The 26970-nt window shown below is 48.2% G+C and overlaps 1 protein-coding gene across 1 annotated transcript in view; it reads left to right on the top strand.

Moving 5' to 3' along the window:
- Positions 1-1192: 1192 nt before the first annotated feature.
- Positions 1193-26970, top strand: part of ANXA2 (annexin A2) — a 42821-nt gene continuing 17043 nt past the window's right edge. Inside the window, exons 1-3 of the mRNA XM_079768658.1 lie at positions 1193-1292; positions 12781-12839; positions 16001-16100. Coding sequence (XP_079624784.1) covers positions 1223-1292; positions 12781-12839; positions 16001-16100 — 229 coding nt within the window. The 5' untranslated portion in view covers positions 1193-1222. The remainder of the gene's footprint in view (positions 1293-12780; positions 12840-16000; positions 16101-26970) is intronic.

The following is a 26970-nucleotide window of genomic DNA, read 5'->3' as shown; positions in this document are numbered from 1 at the left end:
ATTCCCAGTTAGGGCTTGTGCTGGGTTGTGGGCTCTATCCCCAATAGGGGGGCTGCAAGAGGCAGCCAATCCATGATTCTTTATCGTTGATGTTTCTGTCTTCCCCTCTCTCTTCCTCTCTAATATCAATAGAAATATTTTTTAAAGGTAGGTGGGAGATTAAAACACAAAAGCATTAAGACTAGGAGAAAGAGCTGCATGAAGTGAGTGTGAAAGGAGGGAATCCAAAGACACAGGAATTCTTAGCAAAACGTTTCTGCTTGTTGGACTCCGGGATTTGCGCAGTCACACAAAACCGTGTTTGCTTACTGCCCCCGTGGCCTGTGGAAGCAAAGCAGCAGAGAAGACAAGTGAGAGAAACTGAGCAACACCAAGTGAGGGAGCTGCCTGAGTGGCGGTGAAAAAAGGACAATTGTGAAAGAAGGAGCGGAGGAACCTTCTTTGTTGGAAATCCAGGTCCAAAGCCCCGGCCCCACCCAGCCCGGGAAGGCCCGCCAGGAGGGCGCGGAGCTGCCCGACGCGCGGGGGGCTGAGTCGGGGTGGGGGGGCTGAGTCGGGGTGGGGGGGCGGGCACAGGCTCGGAGAGCAGAGCAGAGCTCTCCCAGGGAAAAGGCGTCTTGGCTCCCGGCTTCTGCACCCCCGTCCCACGCCCCCAATCCCGCCTCTGGCCTCCCCGCGTGCTCGGAGTCTCGGCAGGGCGGGAGCCGAAGGGTCGCCCTCCCCGCGCTCCTCCCGGGAACTGCCGGCCAGAGGTTAAGCTAACATGTTTGTAGACGGTAACGGGGAGCTGGCTGCCAAGGGCCCCAGCTCAGGGGAATCACGACTTATGTTTCTTGGAACCATTTTTCCTTCCATTGCATTGACGCCAACAAAGAAAAAAGTTACTTCACTAAGCTCAGAGTCTACTAACGTCTTGTTAATTTATTCATCCGAACCGGGGCTGCGGACGCCACGAGAACTAGGAGGAGGAAGGGAGGAAGCCCAGGGCCGTCGAGGAAGCCTCAGGGGCGCCTCACTGGAGGGCAGGGCCGCGGCGGGGGCGCTCCAGCGTGGCGCGGCGCGGGGAGCGTTCCAGGGCGAGGCTGCCCTCCCGGCGGGCGGGTCGGGGAGGGTGAGTCAGCCCGGCTCCGGGTGGGAGCGGACGGGGAAGGGGGGGCGGGGCGGGGCGGGGCAGGCGGGCGGGGCGGGCCTCGCCTGCGGAGTGAGGATGTGGCCGCTATAAATGCCCCACCCAGGCCAGGCGGCCGCGCTCGGCTTCTGGGGACACTCACAGCTCTCGGCGCCCGGCCCAGGTAAGCGGGGCGCGCCCTGCCCGTCCGCTATGGCCCGGGGCCCGCAGTGCTAGCGGGGCGCGGAGAGGCCGGGGAGGAGGCGGCCTTGCAAAGAGACTCGGGCGACGGGGACCTTGTAGGCCATCCGGCGGAGGAGCTGGGGGGCGGTCCGCACGGGGGATCTGCGGAGAGCGGGGCGCAGTGGCCAGGGGGGTCCGAGCTGGAGTGAGGGGCCGGGTGTGCCCTGGCGTTGGGGGTGCGGGGCAGAGAGACCCGGTCGTGCATTCACCTCCGAAGTGCTCTCAGGAAGCCCGGGGAGGAGGCGCGTTCCGGGCCAGGTGGGGGTTAGGGTGTGGCCGCCCCGGGAGCCGCGAGTCCCCAGCGGAGCAGTGAGCGGGGCATTTACCTCCGCGTTTAAGGAAAGCTTTCCGGCCATCTAGAAAGTAGTCCCCTTCTGTTCAAGTTATTTGACTTGAAACAAACGCTCATTTGTGGAACTTGAACCGACCAGCGGGAGGGAAGCCGTGGGGGCAGGATGAGGGGTGGGAATTTCTAGTAGCAAACCCCTCTCCCCAATAAAACAAAGCAAAATGGAAAAAAAAAAAAAACACACCAAAAACCTCAGCTCATTCTCCTTTGTCTAGAATAGATTATCCTGTAGTAAGAGAAGCAGCTGATTCCCGTAGATCTGGAGAGTCCCCCACTTGGTTGACCACTTTGAAGCAGGGAGGCCGTGTCCCCGGGGTGCTGTGGGGAGGGAGGGTCGTCACCACGATGCCACAGTGAGTCAGGGGCTGAGTACAGAAAAGGGTGTGGCGCCCGGGCCTCTCCCCGCAGCTCCGTGGAGTGGGTCCCCGCCTGCTGTGGGAGGCTGGATTCCACCAACTGGCTGCTGAGAACCTAGGAGATGAACATCAGTTTTCTTATCTATGAACGTGGTTTAAAGATATCCATTTTTACCTCCGTTCACATGAGGTTATTGAAAATTTCAAAAAAAATGTTCATTCAAAAATAAATATGTAAAGCATACCGAAAACATTGCGCCATACAATTCTAGAGTGTCATTTCGGTGTGAGCGTTTGTCATTTTGAAGCTACGGGTTTTCTGGATTTGTGTGTAAAAGAGCAGCGGCCTTATGGGTGCACGTTGGGTCTTTACCAAGAACTTGAAGTTCTGGAGTCCAGGAATCGGGGCTCCTGCGTTCAGAAAGATGCCGTTGAGAAGCGTGTGTGCTGCGGTGCCTGCCTGCAACTTGGAGGTTTGCAACACGGAATGCACCTTCCCACTGAAACAATGTTAGAGGTGGTTCCGGGCTAGCTCTCAAACACCTGCTTCAGGTGCTCTGGTTTCTAAGGCCTGAGAGGACATGCCTAATGTGGGTAGGGGGATGGGGGGCGGAAAGGTGGAAAGGTGAGGGAGGATATGTGGGTAGGAAGAATAGACCGCGGAAATATTTTTTCTGGAACTTTTATTAGTTTTAAGGTTGACACAGATTCAATTATTTTAATTTGAAAATTATGTCTTTGCCCCCCTCTCCACTTTTCTCTGCCTTCCTCCTGCCTCCTTCGAGACCCTCTTTCTTGACATCTGACCAAAGCCATCCAGGCTTATCCACTTCTGAATTCCCCCCTCCTTCCCATCCCGTTGGCCTTAACACCCAGCTAGAGATTAGCAAATAGAATCAATATTCATTAATAGTCAGTATCGGGAGTGGTTGGTGGGCCTAATCTTCAACACCCCAGGGGAGTTGTGTTATGGAAAAAAAAAAGACAAGAAAACCTCGTTACCCAAACACACCTGTAATTCATAGAAGTGGGGGCTGTGGAATCAAGGAGCCTATAACATTCAGGCATTGTGAAGAAAGATTTTAGTAGAGGCCAAGGTCGGAGAGGTGTCCGCTGTGGCCAGTGGTGTGAAGACATTCCCGCTTAGCACTTTCCCCCCCCTCTCCTAAGTCCCTTTGTTCTCTAAAAGCTTCAAGCGTTTCTCCAAAAGGATCCACCGCATCCGCAGTGGAAGGGTGTGACCATCAGTATGCACTTTTTCAGTTGGGGGTTTATGAGTTGGAGACCGCTTGGATTTTGTAATTTCCTGCAGTGCCAAGGGGCCTGCCCGGGGTCCAGGCCCAGGAAATATTGCTGACGCTGGCTTTGATGCGGAGCTTGGTCTTGGGTTGGCGTCTCAATCTTTAAGATCCTGTGTCTGAGCGATTAAACCGCTTTATTGATTGACTTCAGGCCAGTAGTCCTGGCCATTGGTTTCCCGACTAATTTCTAATTTAAGTAGCTTTGCTGGCAAGATAGATATCTTCCTATACTTGCTATTGATTTTGAGGTTGGTAGGCTCTTCCTGCACCGTTGGCACGAGGCTCGGACACTAACACGCTGTCCGGGGCCTTGGTTCCCCTCTGTGCCTGTGCAGGCTCTGGGCCTACGGAGGCGTTTTTCACTAATTGAGGATGGGTGTGTCACAAAGGAGCCCCGGGCTCTGCTGGGCTGCCTGAACCATCCATTGGTTTCACAATACTTACCAACCACTGCTCTGTTCTGTTCACAGTTATAGGCACTGGGGATACGGCAGTGAACCACACAGACAGAGAAATAGACAAAGGAAGTGCCTTGTACAGGCGGTAATCGGATTTTGAATGTTCCGTATCCCCAAATTTGTTCGTTTCCAAGTTGACTGGGGCTCCTTTCCCCTTTATTCCAGCTGCTCCACAGATCTGAGCACCACATTTACCCTCAGGGAAACTGTTCTGAAAGTTACTGGGGCTTAACCTGTCTCTTGGATTTGATTGTGAGACTCTGATCGAAATGGAATGCTCTGATAGAAATAGAATGCCCTTTTTTTTTTTTGATATGGGAATCCACCCTCATTTTCCCTAGTGCCACACCCTATTCTAGTGTTAGGCTAACTCAGAGGAAATTCCAGTCCTTAAAAAAAATACTCTTTCCGCCCATTCTCTGTCTGGTATATTTTTCCTTTTCCTATTGCCAGAGGCAATCCCCATCGCCTTTGTTGGGGAGCAGGTCAGCAGGAGGAGTCAGCAGATACCCAGGCTTGTGCTGGGTGGTTCCCCAGAGGTTACCTCCGAATCTCCTTTTCAGGGTACAACCTGAAGCTTTTAAACCACCTGAGCTCAGTCTGGTCTGAGAGGTCAATAGCGTCCTCGTAGCCGGATCCCAGGCTGCTGTGGGGAGTCCTGCCTTCCAGGAGTGGCGGTGACTGCGATCCTTGCCCTTTGTCTCCTGGCCACACCCCGTCTACACCCTCAGTGCAGGGGAAATCAGAGGCCCAAGGCCTCTCCAAATCCTTTCTCCTTCCACCTCCTTCCTTTCCTTTCCTGCCATAGGAGATGTGGGCTCCATTCCCACGTGGTCCAGTGGACAGAGCTAGGAGAGGGGGGGTGCCGAGCTGGGCTGGGAATGGGCTGTATATGATGAAGAGAAAGAAGTTGCCAGGCTTTGGCAAAGATTTGCATGGACGCTGGGAATTGAAGCCTCCAGGTCTGAATGAGTGGAACTGGAACTCCATTGGAGATATTCAGTCTGTGGGAGACAAAGAAAATTGAGGAAGGTGGGTACATTGGAAAAGAAGGGGGAAGAAAAAAAAAGACAGAATAAGGAAAGACCCGGTGACTGTACATCCTCCAAAAATGTGGCTGAATGCCTAGTGTGTGCTAGGCTCGGCACTGTGCTCAGACCCCTGAGGAAATGCATGAGTAAGACAGAAACCCTGTGGGCGGGTGGAGTGGAAGCCCGCCTGTATACACTCAGCTCTGAAATTTCAGACACACGGAGAGCCACAGCCCAGAGCAGGGAGAGGTGCGGGAGAAAAGGTAACAGAATTTTTTTTGTGTCCTGAGGTCTTACGAGGATGTTAGCCGATCATGATTGAGAGAGCACAGTGGAGGGAACTTGGAGGACCTGGGCCTAGAGGTAGCAGGACAAGGCTAAGTGTGTTTGGAGAACCATACCATTGGCATTCCATTTCAATGCTGGTGTGTGTGCATGTGTGTGTGTGCGTGTGTGCGTGCATGCACTCCCGTGTATGCTTGTGTGTAAGAGATATTTATGAATCAGGCGGTCAAGTCCAGAGTGTGGAAGACCTTGAAGGCTGAGTTTAGAGTTTCTTTCTGTTGGCAGCAGGCCCCATTGGAAATACTACGTGCAGGCCATGAGACACTGAAATGGAGCTGTCGCTGTGAAGGCCTTGATTTCTGAGCTCTGAGAGTGCTTCCTGCCAACTGACCTCATTCTTCCTGCTGGTCTCTTTCCACCCACTCCGTCCCTTACCAGGAGGCTGAGTGCAGAGAGGCTCTGAGAGCAGGCGGCTGCAACCTGCCTCTAGGTAGCAAACAAATATTGACTCAGATCCAGCAACAAAAGGGATAAGCAAGAGCAAGTGGTGCTGTGTCCTTCCCGCCCAGTACAATCAAGGCTTTAGGGCCGGATTCCAGGATTTCTGGAGAATGACTTGGCCCTGTGACTCAGGCTTAATCAAGACCATAAAACCAAGGAGAAAAGTGTGTGCTTTCAGGAAGTTTCTGTTAAATAAAAAAGGCTTGGGGGTGGGGTGGAGAGCGGAGTATGGTGGGCACTCCCTGCCCACCCCCACGAATGGGTTCCCCCTTTTCTTTTAAAAACATTGTCTGGTCCTTTAGACTCAGCATTTTGCACAGTAAGGGCTTTGGTGGGGAAACCCAAACCTCCACATTCCCCCCCACACTCTCCACCCCCCACCCCCGTGCATTTTTTTGGTTTAGAAATCCTCTTTGTGTCATCCAGTCCCTGATTGATTCAGCATGGTTGCTAGGGCTGTGTTTTGTGGTGACGCATCAACACTCCACCGTGAAACTGTAATGTGGGTGTGCCAGCGAAACTGTTGGATGGTGGTCAGGTGCGCTCTGCAGACCAGCCCTGTTGCAACATGTTTTTGTTTGTTTGTTTGTTTGTTTGTGGGAATTCCTATTAGGTCTTTTTGGAGCTGACTCTTAATTTGTTTCAGAAGAACTTGTTTTTACTATTTCAAGTGTTGACTTTTAGGCTTACTCTTTTTTGTTGTTGGTTTGTTTCCACTTGTTTGCAAACTGTGTTACTTTTCTTTTGTGGGGAGAAGTGAAAGCCGTTTCATTGTAACTGTTTTTGGTTCTAACTCTGTGTTTGAAGTGAAACAATAATGTACAAAACAATCTGTAGGTTTTTTTTTTAAAAGGACAGACTCTTTAAATCATCTTTAAGCTAGAGCTCATGCTAACTGTAAATCATTTGGGTTTTGACAGTGTTTCATTCATGTCTAGCTTTTCACTCCAATAAGAGCCACTTCAGTTAGGTAGTTAACAGTCTCCTTTATTAATGTTTTAAAGGTAGAGGAGACCTCTCTGTTCCCTGCGTTAGGGTGGAGTTGAGTGAGTCTGTTCTTACCCCGGTGGCGAATTAGTCCAAACCAGTTTGAAGAGGGTGTGGCTTTTCAGTAAGCCTCTCTATTTTCTTAAAGGAAAAACTTTCCCTGATAAAGGTCCGTGTTAATGATCTTGTCTGGTAGCCCAGCCCTTCTCTGGGAATGGAAGGTACTGGTATGTAGAGATTCTCATCAACAGATTGAATGTGCTGATTTTTTTTTTCTTTTTTTTGCAAGTTGAAACCAGCGGGGGATCCAGGTGTGGCGGCGTGTGGGGAGGAGCACGGCGGCCTGCCGTGCAGAGCAGCGTGCAGAAAGCAGGGGTTCAGCTCTCAGTGCGCCCGTGAATTCCACTGTGCTCAGGAGTTGGAGGGAACGGAATCGCCTCGTGGCGCAGAGGCTTGATTTTATTCTCGTTTAGAACAACAGGTGCACTAAGGCAGAGCTATTGTTTTCAGTCGGAAAGTTCAGCCTCCGGAGCAAATGCTGTGAACAGAGACCATGCATATTGGGAACGGATCACGTTGGCTTTCTGGCCCTCCAGTATTCCCAAGCTTCCATGTGTACCATTCAGAAATGTGTATTTAGGGCCCCACGGGGCCCCACAATAGCCATGGCTGGTTTTAAGCCTGTCTTCTTGTTCTCCTGACACCCAGGGACATTCTCCGTCCACCTGCCAGGCTTTCCCCACGGTTCTCCAGCTCAAATCTTCCAGGACCTCACCCTTGAGGCTCTCAGGCGACCTCGCTCCTGTTGTTTTTATCATTCTCTTGGTGTCTTCCTCCCTTAGAACGGAGAACACCTGTGGTGAAGTTGAAAGGGCAAAGACCTACGAGTCAGAGAGCTTGGCTTCGGCCCTGTCTCCCTGCTCATTAGCGAGGTGACCTGGGCTAATCTCTCAGATGTCTCACTGGGGCGAGGAGGGAAGAGAGCGGATGGCCCTGCAGGGTGGGGTCTGCATTTCATAGTTGAGTGTGTCTCTCAGCCTTAATGCCGGGCGGGCGAGTGTGTACTCGTTAGGAGTTTGTTCGTAGATTATTTGAATGTTACCAGTGTTTGTAACCTACAGTAACACTGCCAAGACTTTCTTTTTCCGCTTTCAAGAGTAGCAGCACACTGACACGGTCTCATTAATCACCTATACTATATTAAGCTAATGTTTTAACAAACTTGAGTGGTAAAGCCAGCTCTTTGAGACCAATCAATCATCCACGGAATGACTTGGCTTTGCCAGGGGAATTGGATGCAATAAAGAAACAGGGGCCATAGTTTATTTCTACGGTGAAGATAAAGTTTGCCATTAAGCTTGCGGGAAATAGTAAATAGTTACATGGATACGAAAGACATGCATGGAGTAATAGCCAGTTTCATGGATGTTACTTTGTGGTTATTGACGTATTTGCTTTTTCTACAGAATGATTATAAATAATATACATATAAATGATTAATTATGCAAAATAGCAGCTCATTGTTTCAGAACGTGTATTTAGCACCTAATGTGTGCAAAGACACCCTTAAATCTGTGGGGAAACTGAGACTCGGGGGGAGATGAGGTAAAGCTTATTGTCTGCTGCATTGAATTGGACGTCAGCATTTGCCGTTTGAATACTTGGTACATGGCAGGAACTCAGGACACTTGTGGTCAGTGGGTGAATCTAGCGGCATCAGTAAGCGCTCCTGGCACTGACGGGAGGGAGAGAGCACTGTGGGATGGGGCTGCAGCTGCCCCGTGAGAGCAGATGCCAAAGCAGTGGCGGCCTGAGGAATGGGCAGGCGCGCTAACTAGAGCAGCTGAGGGTAAGGAGGTGGGGGAACAGGCCTGAGGCGCTGTGGATTACTGAGCACAGTGTGTCTGGTGAGAAGCAAGTCCATTTTTGCTGGGGAGTGGACAGAGGGCGCTGAGGCTGGGTTCCCGTGCCAATCTTTTTTTTTTTTTAAGTTTTTAATGAACGTTGTATCTAATATTACTTTATTCCTGCATCTTCTCAATTGTGTTTTTCTTGTATTTGCCCCTTTCCTTTCCTACTTGTCGAGATTTGGCTTTCCATCCAAGGATCTTTTTGCGGTCTTTGTCCAGCTTTAGCCCAGTGATGACCACCTCGCTGGGGCGAACGCCCGCATGCACGGTTGTACCATTAGCTTCCTCCCGCTGCACCCGTCCAATGTAGATGACGTATTTCTTCCTGTAAACCTGTGCTACTTTGCCAATTTGCTGCCCTTTGTAATGTCCTCGGACAACCTGAACGTCGTCCTCCTTTCGATGGGCCTGCATCGAACATTGTACTTCTTAGCTCTTTGGAAAGAGGAGAAGCAGTCATCTTCCCGCCGGCCCTGCTGCGGTGGCCGCAAAAGGGGGACCCATGTGAATCTTGGAGGGCTAAACTGAGCTAGAGTGAGAGGCCGTCACTGAAGGGTGGATTTTGAACACGATCGAGGAACCGAATGGGGAGTGGCGCGTGGGACTGATGGGATGAAAGGGCAGCGCTACTTGTGCACCGTCACACAGGAAGGAAGTTTGTGGGGCTTTTAAACATCCCCGTTTCCTCTCTCTCCTCGGTGTGTCGTGGCTGTGGGAGGAGAAGGGACCTGAGTGAAGCGTGTGTACCACGCTGTCTTAGATTGGCACAGTCCCGAGGGCCCCAAGAAGAACATAGTTAAGCAGCTGCCTGCAAAGCCAGGGCTCCGTAAAAATGTACTGTGCCTCTGGGGTTGAGATTTCTTAAACATTAGAACCAACGGGAGGTGCCTGGTTTAATAAATAAGTGGGATTTAGTCCTCACTTCCCTCACGTGGTTTAATAAATAAGTGGGATTTAGTCCTCACATAAGCGGAAGCAGCTCTGTTTGCATCTCTGACTTAATGGTTCCCTGTTTGTTCGGCATTTTTATTTCTTAGGTCAGTGGTCGGCAAACCGCGGCTCGCGAGCCACATGCGGCTCTTTGGCCCCTTGAGTGTGGCTCTTCCACAAAATACCACGGCCTGGGCGAGTCTATTTTGAAGAAGTGGCGTTAGAAGAAGTTTAAGTTTAAAAAATTTGGCTCTCAAAAGACATTTCAGTCGTCGTACTGTTGATATTTGGCTCCGTTGACTAATGAGTTTGCCGACCACTAGCCTAGGTGTATACAGTGGGGAACGGACTTCTGCAAGGCGGGTGGCAGGGGCCGACCCGTCGCTGTAGACCTAGTCCACTTCTGATGGAGCCCCAGCGGGGAGAGCCAGTGTCCTGGGGGTTTTCTCTCTGCTTTGGTGATTCTCAGGCGGAAGGAGACTGAAGAGACCCTGTGGGACACTTCTAGGCCCAAGTTGGAATTGGAGACTTCTTGAGCAGACTCAGACTTGTTTGTCTTACGAGGAATCTCAGACTTAGTCTTTAACTGACCCAGCCACGCCAAAGGTTTTGGGGTAGGATTGGACCATGGCACCGCAGGGCCCTCTGGACCAGTGCTGTCCAGTAGAAATAGAATGTGGGCGTATGCTAGTGTAAATGTTCTAGAAGACACAGTAAAGGAAAAGTAAAAGAAATAGGTAAAATGGCCTGTCTAATTGTAGCTCAGTGGTTGAGTGTTGACCTATGAACCAGGAGGTCACTGTTCTGTTCCCAGCCAGGGCACATGCCCGGGTTGTGGGCTCAATCCCCAGTAGGGGACATGCAGGAGGCAGCTGATCGATGATTCCTATCATTGATGTTTCTACCTCTCTCCCTCTCTTTTCCTCTCTGAAATCCATAAAAACATATTTAAAAGAAGAAATAGATAAAATGGGATTTAAGTAGTATTTTTAAATTTAACCCAGTATACCCACCACGTCATAACTAAGATATAATCAATATAAATTATTGAGAGATGGTTACATTCTTCTTCTCAGACCGAGTCTCCCAGATCTGGTGTGCACTTGACACTTACAGCAGCTCTCCCTTTGCACTGGACACTTTCAAGTGCTTGGCAGCCACATGTGGCTGGTGGCTGCTGATTGGATAGTCCACCCACAGAGCAAGACATTTTGAGAAGAAGGAGAAAAAGAAGACGTTCTTTCTCAGGGCAGTGTGAGGGTCCCAGAAAAACGGAGTGGGAAGCCAGAGCTCTCATAGATTCCCAGCCTCACACATGCGCAACCTCCCCACTACCAACAGCCCCGCCTGAGGGGTACATTGGCTACAGCTGATGAGCCTGCACTGACACATCACTACCGGTCCAAGTCCAGAGTTCACCTTAGGGCTCATTCTTGGTGCTCTGCATTCGATGGGTGTGGACAGAGGTATGATGATGTGTACCCACCGTTCCCGTGACATGCACAATAGTTGTATGGCCCTGAAGTCCTCTTTGCTCTGCCTATACATCCCTCCTTCCTTCCCCTCTAATCCCTGACGACCACTGGTCCTTTTCTTGTCTCCATAGTGTTGCTTTTTGAAGAATGTCATAGGGAGTCATGTCGCATATAACCTTTTCAGATTGGTTTCTCTTGCTTAATCATGTGCATTTAAGATTCCTCCGTGCCTGTTCATAGCTTGATAGCTCCTTTTTTTCAGCTCTGAATATTACTCATTGTCGGGATGTGCCACACTTTATTTATAGAGGAAGACTTTTTGCAAATCAGGATTATATCCCAGCGCTGGGATATTGGGGGGTGGGTGTCTGAGAGTTATGGGCGTGGGGGGAATTAGAACAGCTGTGCTTAAACATCGTCTCTGAGATTCAGAAGAGAAAGGAATGCTCTAGGAGTGAGATTGGGATGAAAACCTTGCAGAAGCCCGGCCGGCGTGGCTCAGTGGTAGAGCGTCGACCTATGAACCAGGAGGTCACGGTTCGATTCCGGGTCAGGGCACATGGCTGGGTTTCGGGCTTGATCCCCAGAGTGGGGCCTGTAGGAAGCAGCTGTTCAGTGATTCTCTCTCATCATTGGTGTTTTTATCTCTTTCTCCCTCTCGTGTCCTCTCTGGAATCAATTAAAAAATGTATTTTTTTTAAAAAGAAAACCTTGCAGAAATGTACCCATAACCGCAAATAATGGAGAATCCCCTTCTCTTACATTCCCTCGCCTCCACCCCACACGGAGCCTGGAATTGGCTTAGTTCAAAGCCTTCTGATAAGTTAGCAAGTGTCTATGTCAATACTCCCTCAAGCCAGTTTTATGAGAATATTGAGACTAAGCAAACTGTTGGGAGAGAATAGAAAGCTGAATTTGCATGGACACAATTTCCTTGGTCAAAGAATATTAAGAAGAAGAAGAAAAAAAATACCAGAGCAGGAGATACTGCAATTCAAATGTCATTCCCACTATTTCGGATGCCGCTCTGCTCTATTTCCTTTATTTGGGGGATGCTGCTACCTTGGCTCAGTTGAGGTAAATTTAATGCCCGTCGAGCAGTTTTTATTGGCAGGGGTTGGCGTATCGATTCCGAGAATTGTGTGATTGCAAAGCTGGAAAGCCAATCCATCAGAGGATAGTGGCATAGCCCCATTAAATGTATTAACTGGAAGATGACTTCATTTCAGCCATTTTGAATGTTAAATACAAGGATCAGTCTTTTATGGAATGAGATAATGTCAGAAAATCTACTCACCGTCTTTCTCGTTAACAGTTTGATATTTTCTAAGCATCGGCGAGCTAAGAAAGTCATTAGGGAAATAGTAAAGGCTTCCATTTAGGAAGGGATCAGCCTAAACACGCTACTGATTTCAGTTCACACCCGTAGTTTTCAGGTCCCTTTCCATGGGTCACATTACTGGTGAGAAATAACAGAAGTTGGGGCTGGCTTGGCAAGCTTATCGCTTTGTGTGAGAAGTGGGAGACTCGGTGTCATCCTGTTGGAACAAGTTGCAGGAGCCTAGGGGGGCATTTTGGTATCATATTCACAAATCCGTCTCCCCGGGGTCTGTTCACACAGGGCAAGGGAGCCTGGCCAGCTCAGCAGCCCCTCCCAAATCTCAGCAAACCTTCGCAAGCTTTAATTTTCCCAATCACGAGATGGAAATTGCCTATATTGGTAAAAATGACTCTAATGTCCTCAGATGAAATGGTCCGAGAAGCGGAGATTAGTGTAATGAATCACTGTGCTCCGGGGAAAGGAAAGCCTCTTCCTAAAGACTTTCTGTTGTATTTTTTTTTCCAGCTTCTTTCAAAATGTCTACTGTTCACGAAATTCTGTGCAAGCTCAGCTTGGAGGGTGATGTAAGTATATCACTTTCACTTGGTGTCATGTTTGCAAATTGTACATCTCTCTGGATAACACTGTTCCCTTTCCTTATACAGCTAAGAAAATGGGGCAGAATTCAGACAATCACTCCCCCTCTTGGTCCTCTGTTCTCCCCCAATCCTTTGGTTGCTTCCCCAGTGAGGGAGGCAACCAATCGATGTGTCTTTTCATGTCAATGCCTCTCTCCTCCCCCCCCCCCCCTTTCTCTCTCTCTTCCAACCCTTCCTTCCACTCTTTCTAAAAATCACTGTAAAAAATATCCTCGGGTGAGGATTAACAACAACAAAAAAGATCCTGAGGGTTTGGGACTTGTTAGTGTCCAGGAAGTTATTCCACACAAGAACTTATACCTTTACAAAAATTATTTTAGTACCTGGGAAAGCTTTTCTCCTAAAAAGCTAGGATGTTTGTTCTTTTTTAAAAAAATTAAATAATGAACGTACTGTGACTCATCATGTTTCCTTTTTTGCTTTGGCTGTCAGGGAGCTCAGAATTATTTTTCCTTGTCTTTCCCAGGAAATATGTGAACCTATAATTATGGTGCCTTTGCTTCTCTGTTTTATAGTTAAAATTTGTTACACTACATGTGAGATTATATGATTGCAAACACTTTTAGGATCAAGTAGAATATGAATTATGAAAATGTAACGTATCTAAGAATACATCTTTTAGGTCATCTTGCCTGAAATGGCTTTCACAAAAACTCAGCAGTGAGTGACACTGGTTTGCAGGCATGTCTTGGAGAATTTTCATGATATGCTCTCAATCAAATTAAAACATCAAGAAGCGCTCAACGTGGGTCGACCGCAGCTTGGAGCATGTGGGTACAGAACCCTCTATTGTCTGTGGTGCTTGCCATCAAAATATCCAGATGGACGGTGTCCATGCAAGCACAGGTGTTACGGTGTGGAGAGCCTATACGTACTTCTAATCTTCCCTTTTGGAACTGGTGCCCACTGCTGTTGGCAACAGTACAAGCTGCACGCTGAGGTCCAGGAGCTGAGTGATTTCTTTCTTTAATGGACCTGATCGTTAGATCGTCTTTAGAAGCAGGCTTCCTGACAGGGCTTTCCGAGTAGCCTCTGAGGTCACTGCACTCCAGTGTGATGCGTTTCTCTGTCTGGGGAGATGGGCCTGCAATAGAAAATGTCATGTTTTCTCTAGCGTTTTGAGGGAGGATCACTTTTGCCTCAATAATTTGATTTGCAGATGGCAGGTTTAGTTATCCATTTAATTTTGTTTCCGTGGATACTATAAAATTATGCCAAACTTTGCCCTTCTCATGTTTGGGAGTAGGACGACAGCACTTTGTAAAAGAAGCCACACCTGATGTGGCTCAGTGACCAGACCATCTGCTTTTGTAAATCATGGGTGGCCCTGCCATTGCACAGGAAGGTGTTTTTCCTTAGCTTTCCACCCACATTTTGCAGCCACCATGGCAGAGATAGCTTTTCAGGAGAGCACTTTGTTCTTACCGTTCCCTGAGTGTGTGCTCCGTTTCCGCTGAGTTCATCTTACCGGAAACGTTAAGGCGTGAAATGGGATGGAAAACACCTGGATAGTTCATGGTGTTCCAGAGTTATACGTGTGAACCGGACTTACTGCTTGGCCAGGAGAGTTACAAGCGCACTGTGAGACATTTGTCCAATTCCGAACTTAGATTTCTGGCTTGTCCTGGGACACACTTTCAAGAGGATGGACTCTTAGTTGCTTACCTGTATAAGCTCCCTGCTGACACACCCAAGTGGTGGGAGAGGGAGCTGGTGCCCACAACGTAATGTCTGTGGGTGGAGAGGTCAGTCAGGGCGCCTTAGTCTCTGCCTCTTTCCAGGAACCGAGCCAATGCAAAGTCATATATTATGATGGGTTTTATGTACTGGGGGAGGCGGGGGTGGTTCAGGATGGGGCTGAACCCTGGCACTGAAAGTGGGACAGTTGTGGGTGGCTGGACCGGCCATCAGCCAACCAAAACCACATTGTCCGTCCTCTTGTCTGTCCTTTGTGCTGGGGAGGGAGCAGGGAGGAGGAGAGCTGCAGGAGCATCAAGGGGAGGCGAGCTGACCCTGGGGAAAGGAGCAGGCTGTTGCCTCACCTCAGTCTCAGGTGGGGTGGGGTTGGTCCATCCCATCAGGAAGGGTAATGGGCCTTGAAAAACATTTCGACCCTACACTCTTCCTTTGAAATGTTTTTCAAAGCCCATTACCCCACGTAGCTCAGTGATTGAGTGTCATTGACCTATGAACCAGGAGATCACGGTTCGTCATGCCCAGGTTGTGGGCTCCATCCCCAGGAGGGGTCTTGCAGGAAGCAGCTGATCAATGATTCTCTTTCATCATTGATGTTTCTCTCTCTCTCTCCCCCTCCCCCCTTTCCTTTCCTCTCTCCCTGAAATCAATAAAAATAAAATTTAAAAGAAGATTGCTGTTTAAAAAAAAAGACAATAAGAAAAAAAATACTAGTTGAGTGGTAAGCAGGGGGAGGTAGTTATAATAGAGCAGAGGGAGGGGACAGAGAGGAAAGAGAAGAGCAGGAGGAACTTGGCCCACAGGAAGGAGGATGTAGCCACGTGGCCTGACCACGTGGTGTCACAGCGGCGGCCCCAGCGGAGGGAGCTTCCTCACTTTAAGAGGCAAGCAGGCCGGCGTTTTACATTTACTTTGAAACGAATCATGAGCTCAGTCAACAGGCCCACGTGGAAATTCGAAATTCGTGAGCCTGTAACAAAAGCTTGGCAGAACACACTTGCATTTCAGGCATTTTCACATTCTCAGTTTGTTTTGAATTGTTGCCAGCCTAGTGTGAATGCTCTTTCAAACCTTCCCAAATCCACAGGTGGTTTCGAATGCCCAGCTTTGTGTTGCTTGCTTTTGAGCGTGCACTGAAGTGAGAAAAGTGGACATATAGACGCACATTCTAAACTCGCCGGGCCTTTGAGGAAGAATTCTCACTAGAAACAGTGTGGTTCCTTATCTTATATTTGGTGGCTTGTTCATACTTAACTGGTTCCCTAGTCTAAGAATGATTTGAATTGATAAAAGAAACAATAGGAAAAATAAATCTATTGTAGAAACTGATGTTTCAACAAGAGGATCTTCAATGTGCATGATGTGGTTGTATGTTTGTCTTTTGCCCGTAGCACTCCACACCCGTAAGTGCGTACGGGTCGGTCAAAGCCTACCCCAACTTCGATGCTGACCGGGATGCTTTGAACATCGAAACGGCCATCAAGACCAAAGGTAGGCGGTGCGTTTGCCCGCCTCTCGCCAGGCTCTGGCAGAGGCATTTGTAGTTGTCTCTTCTTTCTGCCTGGAATCTGCATACATTGGGCACTTGAAATTGCTTTAAAGGAGCAGATTCAACCCTACCTTACCCCACACCTGCTTGTTTTCATCCCTCCCTCCTTTTCCGCCTCTTCCCTCCTCAATTTGGAGAGAAGAAGAGCTAAAACGTGAGAACATATTTTAACCAAACAGGAAATAGGCCCAGGCTGAGAGCAGCGAGGACCTGGGCCCCGGGTGTGCGCTTTGGGCCCAGCCCTTCCCTCTGAGGCTGCGGTGCCTCTCCTGTCAAGGAAGAAGTTGGTCATGGGGATCCCTGAGGGCCTTTCTTTTTGTCCTGATTCCCCTTGAATTTCATTACATTTGTTGGAAAAACGCTGGGGAAATTTTACTGCTTTGCTCTTAGATTGATCTAATGAGAGAAAAATTCACACTCTTTTTATTGTTTGTGACTCTACAAGTTATGCCACTCCTTCGGCCTGGAGCTGGAATTGGAAGAATTATTGGAATGAGTATGTTTCCTCGAGTTTCAGGATGAGTAAGAGGACCAGGAGGCTAAAAGCCTCGCTATCTAACTCCCGCAGATAAAGCCCTGGATTGGATAGAATTGAGCAAGAGCGTGTTCAAGTCATCACGCTGTTCTCTGTGTCCATGAAAGTAAATGTTCCGACTTTTGAGATCAGGTTAATGAAGCACGGGTCTTTGGGGTTTCCCCATCCCCGGAATCCCGGGAACCATGGTAATCATTGTGGCCATGCTGTGATTTCACCACTCGTTTCCCCTTCTGGACTTCCTCTTCACTGTGAGGAACCTTTACTACGTGCTGTGGTTCTAACACAGGGGTGGGGAACATCCAGCTTAAGGCTCATGTAAGGCTTGTGAAATCATTGGGTCTGGCCCTTCCAATGCCTTAATGAAATGTTTGACCAATTGTAGCAGGCTAATGTTTACGTTGATCATTTTGTATGGCCCAAGAATGGTGTTATAAATATCCAGATGGCTCTTGGCAGATGAAAGGTTCCCCACCCTTGTTAACAGGACCTAGGGCTTTGTTTCATCTGCCTCAGAGCAGCCTTCGTTCCAGGGGGACGCTGTGGGCACTTCCCAGAATGGCTGCCTGGATCACGGAAGCGAGAATAAGGAAGCATCCAGATTTGACCTTTAAAAAGTCTTCTTTTTTTGGTGTTTGTAAATGACCGTACTTGTCAAAGGCCAGGTTGGGAAGTCAGGAAGTCACCAGTCAGAAAATAAACTAAAATCTGCAGGTCTTATCTCATTCCAGTCAGTACTACTCAGTGGAGCGTAGTGGATGAGTGTGTGTGATCATGGGTTCAGATCTCGGCTCTGCCACTAATTCACTAGCTATGTGACTGGAAAATTACTTAACTTCCTTAAGCCTCAGTTTTTTTACTAGTAAGTAGGACTCATCAAAGCTTCCACCTCACAGGGTTATTGTGAAGTACCACTTAGCATCTTTGCTTAGTGCCGGGCATTTTCACATTGCTCAAAATAGTTTCCCTTAAAACACACACACACACACACTCCACTTTCCTAAAACTCAGCCTTGTTAGTATTTGGGTGTGTCTACATTCCTGGGGCTTCCCATCATGCCATCGTGGGAACACACTCGAGGTTCAACAGTTAAACTCATCTGACGAAGATGGTGCCTTTTACCAGCTGGAGACAAAGACGGCTTTTATCCCTGCATGAGAAAGCTTTTAGCACACTGGAATGTGAAGATTGCGCAAAGGAGCTCTGGTAACAGCTGAAACTCCCATGGCAATAAAAATACCTTCAGGCCCTTTCTAAGTCCGTGGAAAAAGCCTATAGTTTCTGCAAGGCTGAGATTTGGATTCCTGCCTTCTCGTTTGGTCACAAGCAGCTGACATCACCATCATCCCGGTTACAGCTATTTATTGAATTTATTGATGCTCCTTATGGGCACACAATGCACCAAGCACTTTCGGAACTCTCATCTTAGGTGGACTTCAGATTCACCCTCTGACATAGTACACCATCCTCCCACTCCGTGGGGGGACATTGAGGATTAACATGCTCTAGGTCTCTTGGCCTTGGTTCAAACAGTTTGAACAGAGTTCTGACCAGCCCCAGGCTGTGTGCCTGAGCATCCTGACGGGACACCAACCTGCCAGGACTGGACTCTTTTCTTTGCTGAGGGAATGTCAGCCACAGAACACGGGATTCTGTTGTTATCAGACTCCTGTCATGTTTGTGGTCCTGCTTTAGGTTCCTCTCTTTTTCCCTTTGAGACTTAAAGCCCAATGAGTTCTTTTAGGAACTAATCATTGGTGCCTAATGATTTTACAGAGTAATTAGATTTTCTTGAGTTGTCAGTTGGTCCTTTAAAATAATTTCTGGATTGTCGGTATGTTTAAAATCTTAAATCCTTCTAGGAAACTATTGAGAAGGAGACTATGATATGCATACAGAGCTCAGTGTACCTACCAATCATGTGAGTGTCAGTATTGGTTATGATAGTAAAAAACCCAGATCGCTTCTAGCTGGGGGGTGACTTAGTAAATGGTGGTAACTCATGCTACATGACATAGAATGTCTGTAGGATGTTACAGAGACCGGGAAATAAAGTTTCTGAACAATTTTTATTTGATGTAGTTCCACATGCCATACAACTCGCCTATGTGAAATGTACAATTCACTGTTTTTTCGTGTATTCATGGATTTGTACAGCCATCATCATAATTTTCCAACACTCATTTTAATATATATTCACCATAACTGAGACAGTTGCATTAACAAAAGGACAAAAAAGAGTATGTACAGTATGATTATACCACCACTTTTTTATGTCAAAAAGGAAAAAGGCATTATTAACTGATATATAGAATTATGGGTAATTGATCCTTTTCCTTCCTTGTGCTTTCAATATATTCTATATTTCTAAAATTGTCTATAATGACATATTTACCATCATAATGGAAGGCAATACATTTAATTACGAGCAAAAATGAAATCATTATTCAGGAGGGTAAAATCCCTTTTGTTCCTTTTACTTACCTTTGATATCTATATATATATAAAAGCCTAAGTGATCATTACGACTGGTCGACCAAACGACTGGTTGACCGGTGGCTATGATACGCACTGACCACCAGGGGGCAGATGCTCAATGCAGGAGTTGCTCCCTAGTGCTCAGTGCGCTCCCACAGCCCACCTCCCGTGGTCCCTACCCCCCCCCCCCCAGGCCGGCTGGCCCCCATCGGCCCTGATTGCAGGCCAGGTTGAGGGACCCCACCTCTGCACGAATTTGTGCACTGGGCCTCTAGTTTTTAGATAACTAACACCACTTAACGAATGAGCTAATTAAGATCTTAACCCTCTCTTTTAGAATGCCTTCTCCCTTCAGTGTAATTAAGAAGCTGTGCCACACCTTGCCCCCACTCCCTCCTCAAACCCTTTACGGAAGGACACCATGCTAAGTAATTGGTGTTTCCTTGACATGAAACAAAGGGTAAACCTCAAATGCTAATACAAACAAAAAGCCAAAGGACCGTGAAAAGGAAAGATGACTATGAAGACCTTCTCTCCTAGAAAGGGTGTCCTAAGTGTGTGTGCACACATGTGCATGTGTGCATCAAGTGCAGAGCATGCTGGGAGGAGCCTGCTCCATCTGACACAAAGTCTGTTTCCTTGTTGTGTGAGCAATCACCTGTGGTGGAGGGTTAATCAGTTGCTGTTAAACACAAGGACTGCAAACCCTGAGCAGGCCCGGAGTGGGGAGGATTACCAGGAGGAGTCAGCCTGGCTGAGATCTGTGGGCTGCCACGGCCCGGACTGGTCAGAAGGTCCCAAAGCGGCTCTTACCCATCTCTTCTCCTCCACCTTGGTATCATCTCCCATCTGGCCTGGTGTGGCATCTGCCCTTTTAATGGGCCTCCTTGCCTCCCCTGTTGCAGATTTGTTCCTGTCTTCATCTCCAGGCTCTTCGGTGCCCCAAACAGAGCCTTTGCTCCGGTAGGAGTGAGCCACCCCCTTCTAGAGCGGTGATTGTCAACCTTTCTCATCTCGTGGCACACATAAAGTAATTACTAACATTCCGTAGCACGCCACAAATATATTTTTGCCAATCTGATTTAAAAAAAAAAAAAGTATAGTTTTGATTCACTCACACTGGACGGCTATTGTCATTTTCTTATTTGATAGTCTAAGGGAAAAGAGGTCAATGCCCCTGACTAAATAGTCAGGTTTTGCATGTTTTAAAAATTCTTGCGGCACACCATCGTGCCTCGGCACACCGGTTAAAATCGCTGCTCTAGAGGGAGCATTAGCCCACTTCTGACATCCAGGTGGCTCCCCCTCACTCCTGAGCCCCAGCTGATACACAGCCTCTTCTCCAAGCTGTCTTGAGGAGGAGGCAGAATCCATCATTTCTTGGTCTGTCTCATAATATTTTCTATGCTCATACATCGCTCTTGTCACATTGTGTTATACTTACGTATGGATTTATCTCTCCCACCAGAATGTCAGCTCCTTGAGGGCAAGGACTTTATTTCATTAATTGTATTTAATCTTATTTACACAGCCCTCGGGACTGTGTGAGAAGGTATACATTTCACCCAAATAGTCTAGTGCACACAGACACAGAGCACACAGTGAGTGGGCACACGGCTGGCAGATAAGGTAGCAAAGGACAGTTTCAGAATCTGGATAGTATCCGGGGAGGGTACCAGTCCCCTAGTGAGCTTTGATCTGTTTTCACAAAATGAATTCAGCTCACTCTCCTAAACCTGCTTTGTTTCTAGTTTGACGGGGTCTCAGTAGTTCTTGGGTATGTTACCTACACCCAATCCACGATTACTTGGTGGTGGTATCCTCTGGCTTGAGGTAGACTGTGCAAATACCTTAATTTAATGTCTAGTTAGAAACTGAATAAAGCCGTGCATAAGTAGTAATATTGCTTAATTAACAAGAGGTTTCAGAGACTTAAATCTGTAGGAGTCTCTTGGTCTAGATTGGCCTTGGGTTAAATATATACTGTGGCGTGTACAACACAGCTGTGACTGGTTTACCATATGGGTCCAAATAACTAGAAAGGAAAGTCAGCTAAATGAGAAAAGGATGAATCTAGACTACATCAAATAGATTGTAATTAGAGGCAGCACAACCCCGGAGTTAGTGTAAGTGCCAATAAACTGGCACAGCTTTGGTCTCTCTCTCTGGAAGGGGGGTAATGAGTGGCCCTGTTATTATTGCCAGTTTTGATTTCAGCAGTATTTGTGTTCTCCGGAAGGAATGCAAAAGCGGGTATGTTCTTCCCCCTTCTCAGAAGCATAAGTATAGAAGCGTAACTGTAGCAAGTTTTTGCACATTTTTTTCTTATGTTTGAAAAATGGAACCACTTAAGATTTATTTCCAGCATGGCCAAAGCACCAGCAGCCCTGTGCCAGCGGAGAGCAGGGCAGGGCGCGTGCTCTCGGGCTCACCTGCACACCGGGGCTTGTTCATTTAGTTGGGAGAGCTATTGGGCCGATACTCTCTAGAAGATGCCCGGAGGCTGAGTGGCTCTGAAAAGTAGCTTCTCTCCTCTCAGGCCCAAACCAGCAAGACCCCCAACGTCAGAGTGCGAGTGTCCTTGTGAGAAAGGCCTTCTGACTCGCGTTGCCCAGGGTGTTTCACGCTCCAGGAGGGAGCTTTCCTGCAGCTGAGGCCTTGCCTTGTACAAATTTACTTTCGATGGAGTTCTGCTCTCAACACTGCCGGGAACAAAGAGGGCCAGTGCTGAGTCACGGCCACCTAACATCACAGGTTTTCTGATTTTCTTCAAAAAGAGCTCTGTCTACAGGGACGGGGGTGGGGTGCAGAGGCCCAAGGGGAGCTAAGACGCTGGTAAACAGGGCTGGAGGATCTGTGCTCCCTTTCTAAGTGGTCGGTCTCAAGGGTTGTTGCCAGCCTCTCCCTGCGGAAATCCAAACACCACACCACCCAGGGATGACGGGAGGATCCAGATTCTTCTTTCTTTAAAATTTTTTATTAAGGTTGATTGTCCGGAATATGGGGAAAAGAATGAAAGGGACAGAGTCAGGGAGCTTGCCCGATCGGTCAGCCTAGGAGGAAAGCTTTTCTGTGTTAACTTTTGGGTTTAGTTTCAGATCTGTAGTTTGAACAATATTTCTAGGATATTGTGTAATGGGTTGAAGTGTTCCGCTTATGGGTTGAGCTCCCAGGGGACCCAGATTCTTACCCGATGTCAGTGCTAAGTCAATAAACAGCCAGTTCACTGTGGGTTGAGTTCAGGGTAGGGATGTTAGGTCCCCTTGCATCTGTCCAGATTTTTAATTTTCTGTCCCCAGAGGCTGGTAGAGGAGCAGGGTACAGAATGGTGTTGGCACTGTATGCATAGCCCTTCATTTGTGATTCTATTTGATTTGAATCCTGAGTGCTGGCCTGCTCTGTGTTTTTCTGCTGGTCCTGTAGAGCAAGCATGTCAAACTCGAAGGCTAACACGGGCCAAATAAACGAGGCATGCGGCTCGCGGGCCGCAAGTTTGACATGCTTGTTGTAGAGTACTTCAGACATACTATTTTGCATGGAAAGCAGACAGGGGTCTAGATTAAGTATCCAGTGGGATTACCAAATCTAGGTATTTAAATCTTTCTAAGGGACTCAACTGAGGAGAGACCAGAGTAGAATGGAAACAGAAATCTGATGTCTGGCCTACGCCTTCTTGGGTACTTAGCTAAATGACGCTTTCCCTGAGTGGGAGCCAGGTCCCCTGGCTGTGGCAGACTTGGGAGAGGGGCCGAGCATCCCGGTCTCCTCCCACCCTGTGCAGTGTTTGTTTTCTGTCCCATCTCCCAGGCAACTGCCAGAGTTATCATGAAACTGGACTCTATGCCCTAGTTTTTCATAGACCAAAAACTGAGTACAGGCAGGAGCCAGGCCTGCAGCCAAGAAGCTGAGTGGAGAAGGCAGGAGACACGCTCCCAGCGGGTCCTCGCTGCATCCCCGTAGATTAAAATTTCTCATGATCTCTGTATTACAGAGTGAGAAACTGAGGCATAGGGAATTCTGAGACCCTAAGTTCTGAGTCCCACCTCGCTACCAGAGCACTACATCTGTTGTCTCCATTTACTCAGATGCCACCCCTTTTCATCTGTCGCCCACCTGGATGTCTGGCTCCTGGTGAGCCTCTCTGGAGAGAGAATGCTCACTTCTGCTGAGTGATCCTGAGAGGTGACTCTGAGAGCAGGAATTCTGGCCAGATAGCTGGCTGATGGTCAGGAGGATACTTGTGAGCAACAGTGTGTGTGTGTGTGTGTGTGTGTGTGTGTGTGTGTGTGTGAGAGAGAGAGAGAGAGAGAGAGAGAGAGAGAGATTTGTTGCCCCTTTCCCACTGAATTATTAATGACTGTCTTCAGAAGAAAGTCTTCTAGCTCTTTCTGTTGAAAAAAAAACAAAACAAAAAAAATAAAACCCAGCTGGATGGTCTCTTCGGTGGCCATGCATTGTCACTTAGTGGGGCAAGTCACTGTGCTCATTTTTATGTTCTAAATAAGTTCAGTTCTGTGGATAAATAGACACATTACTATCCCAAATCCTTTTTAGGAACAGTGGGGGGCTGGAGAGTGTTGTGGTATGAAGAAGTATAATTTTTAAAAGGAACAAACATGCCTTGGCCAGGTAACTCAGTTAGTTGGGCATCTTCCTGTGCACCAGGAGGTCACCGGTTCGATTCCAGTTAGGGCACATGTCCAGGTTGGGGGCTCAGTTCCCTAGTAGGAGGTATGCAGGAGGCAGCCAATCCATGTTTCTCCCTCTCCTTTCCTCTTTCTCTAAAATCAATGAAAAAATTTTTTTAAAAAGGTACAAACAGGATTCATAAATATAGGATAATGATCATGTCAAATATTTATTTAACTCAGATAAGGCTGGTTCAAAGGGAACTTGAGAGTCTGGGTGTTTATAGGCATTGGGTAAATGTTGGAGGAAGATTGCTGGGCTGGATACAAGGCCATTCCTGTCCTGCAGGGCTCTGAAGCCAGGACCCCTGGGGCTGCCCTTTCTAGTGGACCCAGATCTCCAGTTATCAGGTTACTAGTCAGTGGTTAAGTAGTAGCAAGTGAGTGGGAGCACGCACCTGCGCAGTCTTGAATGCGCCTCTTGGCCACACTGGGAGGACTTGCTGTCTTCCTCTTGCCTTACTTCCAAGTTTGGATAATTTTCTGTAGCAGGAGGCAAGATAGTCCAATTCAGTGACCCTGGGTCTTTAACCCAGCTTTGAATCCCAGCTCTGCTGTGTGACCTTGGGGAGCCCCTGCCTTCTCTGAGCATTGCTTTCCCCCTGGGTAAAATGGGATTGACATTATCCCCCACCTCGCCTGGATGTGGTGAAATCACATGACAGGATGTAAAGCACCTAGCAAAATGCCTGGCACACTGTAGGTACTCAGTGAATGGTTTGATGTGATAATAAATAAAATATGTCCACACCTATGTAGATGTGGCCCTCTCCTCTCTCTGTGGCCTGCCTGCGACCTTGTTGTAAAGATGATTTCTTCTGAGGTTTGATACTGATATGCCCAGTAATCTAAGCCACGTTTTCGCCAGGATCTCGATAAGGAGAGGATCTGGGCAGTTCTCCCTTAGTTGCTAATCAGCCAGCCTCCCCTGAGAGCCTCCGAGTCCTTCATCAAACAAATGGGATCCATTTTCTTTGTGCAGCCAGTGTGTCTTGGCAGATGTGAGTCAGCATCCTGTTCAGAACGGCCTCTTGGTTCCTTGCCCATGGACAATAAAGACATTTTCCACGGGTGCCAGATGCGGAGCTGACTTGGGCTTCCACCCGCAGAGAGGAGGAGGAAACTCCAGGAGGCTGATTTTGTGGTTTGGGATTCAACCATTATTTTAGACTGCAAGTGTTCGTTACGTTTTAAAAATACAGCCGTGGTTTAAGGAACCCACCGTCCCCGACTCCTCTGCTTGAGCCCCGCCATCCGCGGCGCCTCCCTGTGGCCTCACGTGGTGGAGGTTGGCTGGCCCTTGGGACAGTGACTGGCCTTTCCGATGCCCAGCTCAGAGGGCTGGAAACAGTTTGTAGTTAACCGATGAAGACAGCCGACCATTCTCATTCCAGGGATAAATGCTTACTTCATGGGCCTATTTCCCAAGTTTGTCTTAGGTCCTCGCCAATCTTGAAACTCTTAACCTCGATTAGTTTTGAAAATAAATTTCTAAAAAGCTGCCTGGACCCCAGGATGTCTGTGTTCTCACCCACGTTCTGTAGGATTCCCCTGCCCAGCTCACTGTTGGCCAGTGTGAGCCTTTGCTCGGAGTACTTGGTGACCTTCCGCATCAAACACAAGTACAGTGGGATAGGGAAGAAACGTTACCTGGGTTTGTTGTTTTATTCCTTATGTTTTTGCCCGAGCCACACAGTTTTGTTTAGATCCTGGGCCCTTCCACCCAGCAAACACGTCCCTACACACCGGAACGTGAGCCGTCTAAATAAAAAGTACAAATGCAGAGAGGCCGAGCCTCGTCCCCCGGGCATCTGCGCCTGGGCTACGTTTGTTCAAGCTTTCCCAGCGGACTGCACTCTGTCCATTGTTGACGATGATTGTGCTGACGTAGGGAGCCGGGTGTTCAGTCCTCATCCTTCAGCTGTATCCTGGGCAGGAATGGTGAGTAACCGGATGACCCTTGCAGCTTCCACTTGTCCTGGACTGTTTCCCACGGGAATAAGCGGTCTCACCAATCATGCTGGAGGGTCAGGAGGAGCAGCAGTGCTCTGGAGATAAGATGCTTAAGGTCCACAAGCAGACATGCGCATCCTGGTGCGTGCCTGGAGTGGCTTGGAGTAGGCAGTTGATCCTGGGCTCCATGGTTCTTTCATCTTTCCAGCTCAATTTGAAACTTGCAGACAGTGGTATGGCAGAAATGGCTGGCGTAGGTGAGGTGCTCAGAAGGGGGAGTGGGCTTCCACCTGAAGAAATATCTCTGTTTAATTCCTCTGCGTTAGCATTTTTGTCAAGCGTCAGAGTGTTCCCTGGCAAGGCGTCCCAGCTGGTCGGGTGCTGCGTCGCAGCAGGCTGTGTGCTTGGTAAATAATTTAGGTAAAAATGCATTTAGATTTCCTCCGACCGCAGCAGCGGCTGCCTCCTAGGTGAGATTCAGGTTAACTACCCAGGCTCTTCATGGGGATTTCCAGTAATTGGATTGAATTCCAACTCACTGAGCCGGTGCTGTGAACTGAAAAGCAAAAATCGGGTTGACTGAAGAGCATGACTGCACTGCAGTCTGTGTGGTAGGCTCTTTTCAGGTGTGATTTCTTCCCTGGGTTGTTGGGACAGAGGTAAACATTTCTCTCCCTAAAGTTGTAGGCGACCCCGCACCTGACAGAAGCAGTTGGTAGAAGCGTACTTGAGCGTCTTGGACGTGGGCAGATTTCTAAAGAGCTTCCAGTCCTCGCCCGTTGCTCAGCCATCTCCCATGTGATTCTTAAATAATCCCCAGGGAGGTGGCTGAAATGCTGCTTCCTGGGTCCAAAGTCCCAGAGAGCCTTTAATCAATAGATCTCAGGTGGGGGCCAGGGGACTGTGTTTTTAATAAGTGCTCCGTGTGATCCTAATTCAGGTGGGCCCGGGGCCACATTCTGACACAAACGTAACTGAATTTGTTCCCAAGGGAGGATCTTTTTTATAGATCTGTGTTCTTGATATGTGTTCAGGTCAGCAGCCCCAAAATTGATTTCAGAAACTATTAGAATTGAGGTTAGAGGATTATAACTATTTTGCTGTTGTTCTCCTGCATCTTCAGACTTGGTTAAGAAAGTTAAGTATAAAGCAAAAAA

The sequence above is a fragment of the Cnephaeus nilssonii genome (assembly GCF_951640355.1).
Source record: "Cnephaeus nilssonii genome assembly, chromosome: 4".
Taxonomy (NCBI): Eukaryota; Metazoa; Chordata; class Mammalia; order Chiroptera; family Vespertilionidae; genus Cnephaeus; species Cnephaeus nilssonii.
The sequence above is the reverse complement of the archived record's forward strand: the minus strand, read 5'-3'. Positions and strand labels throughout refer to the sequence as shown.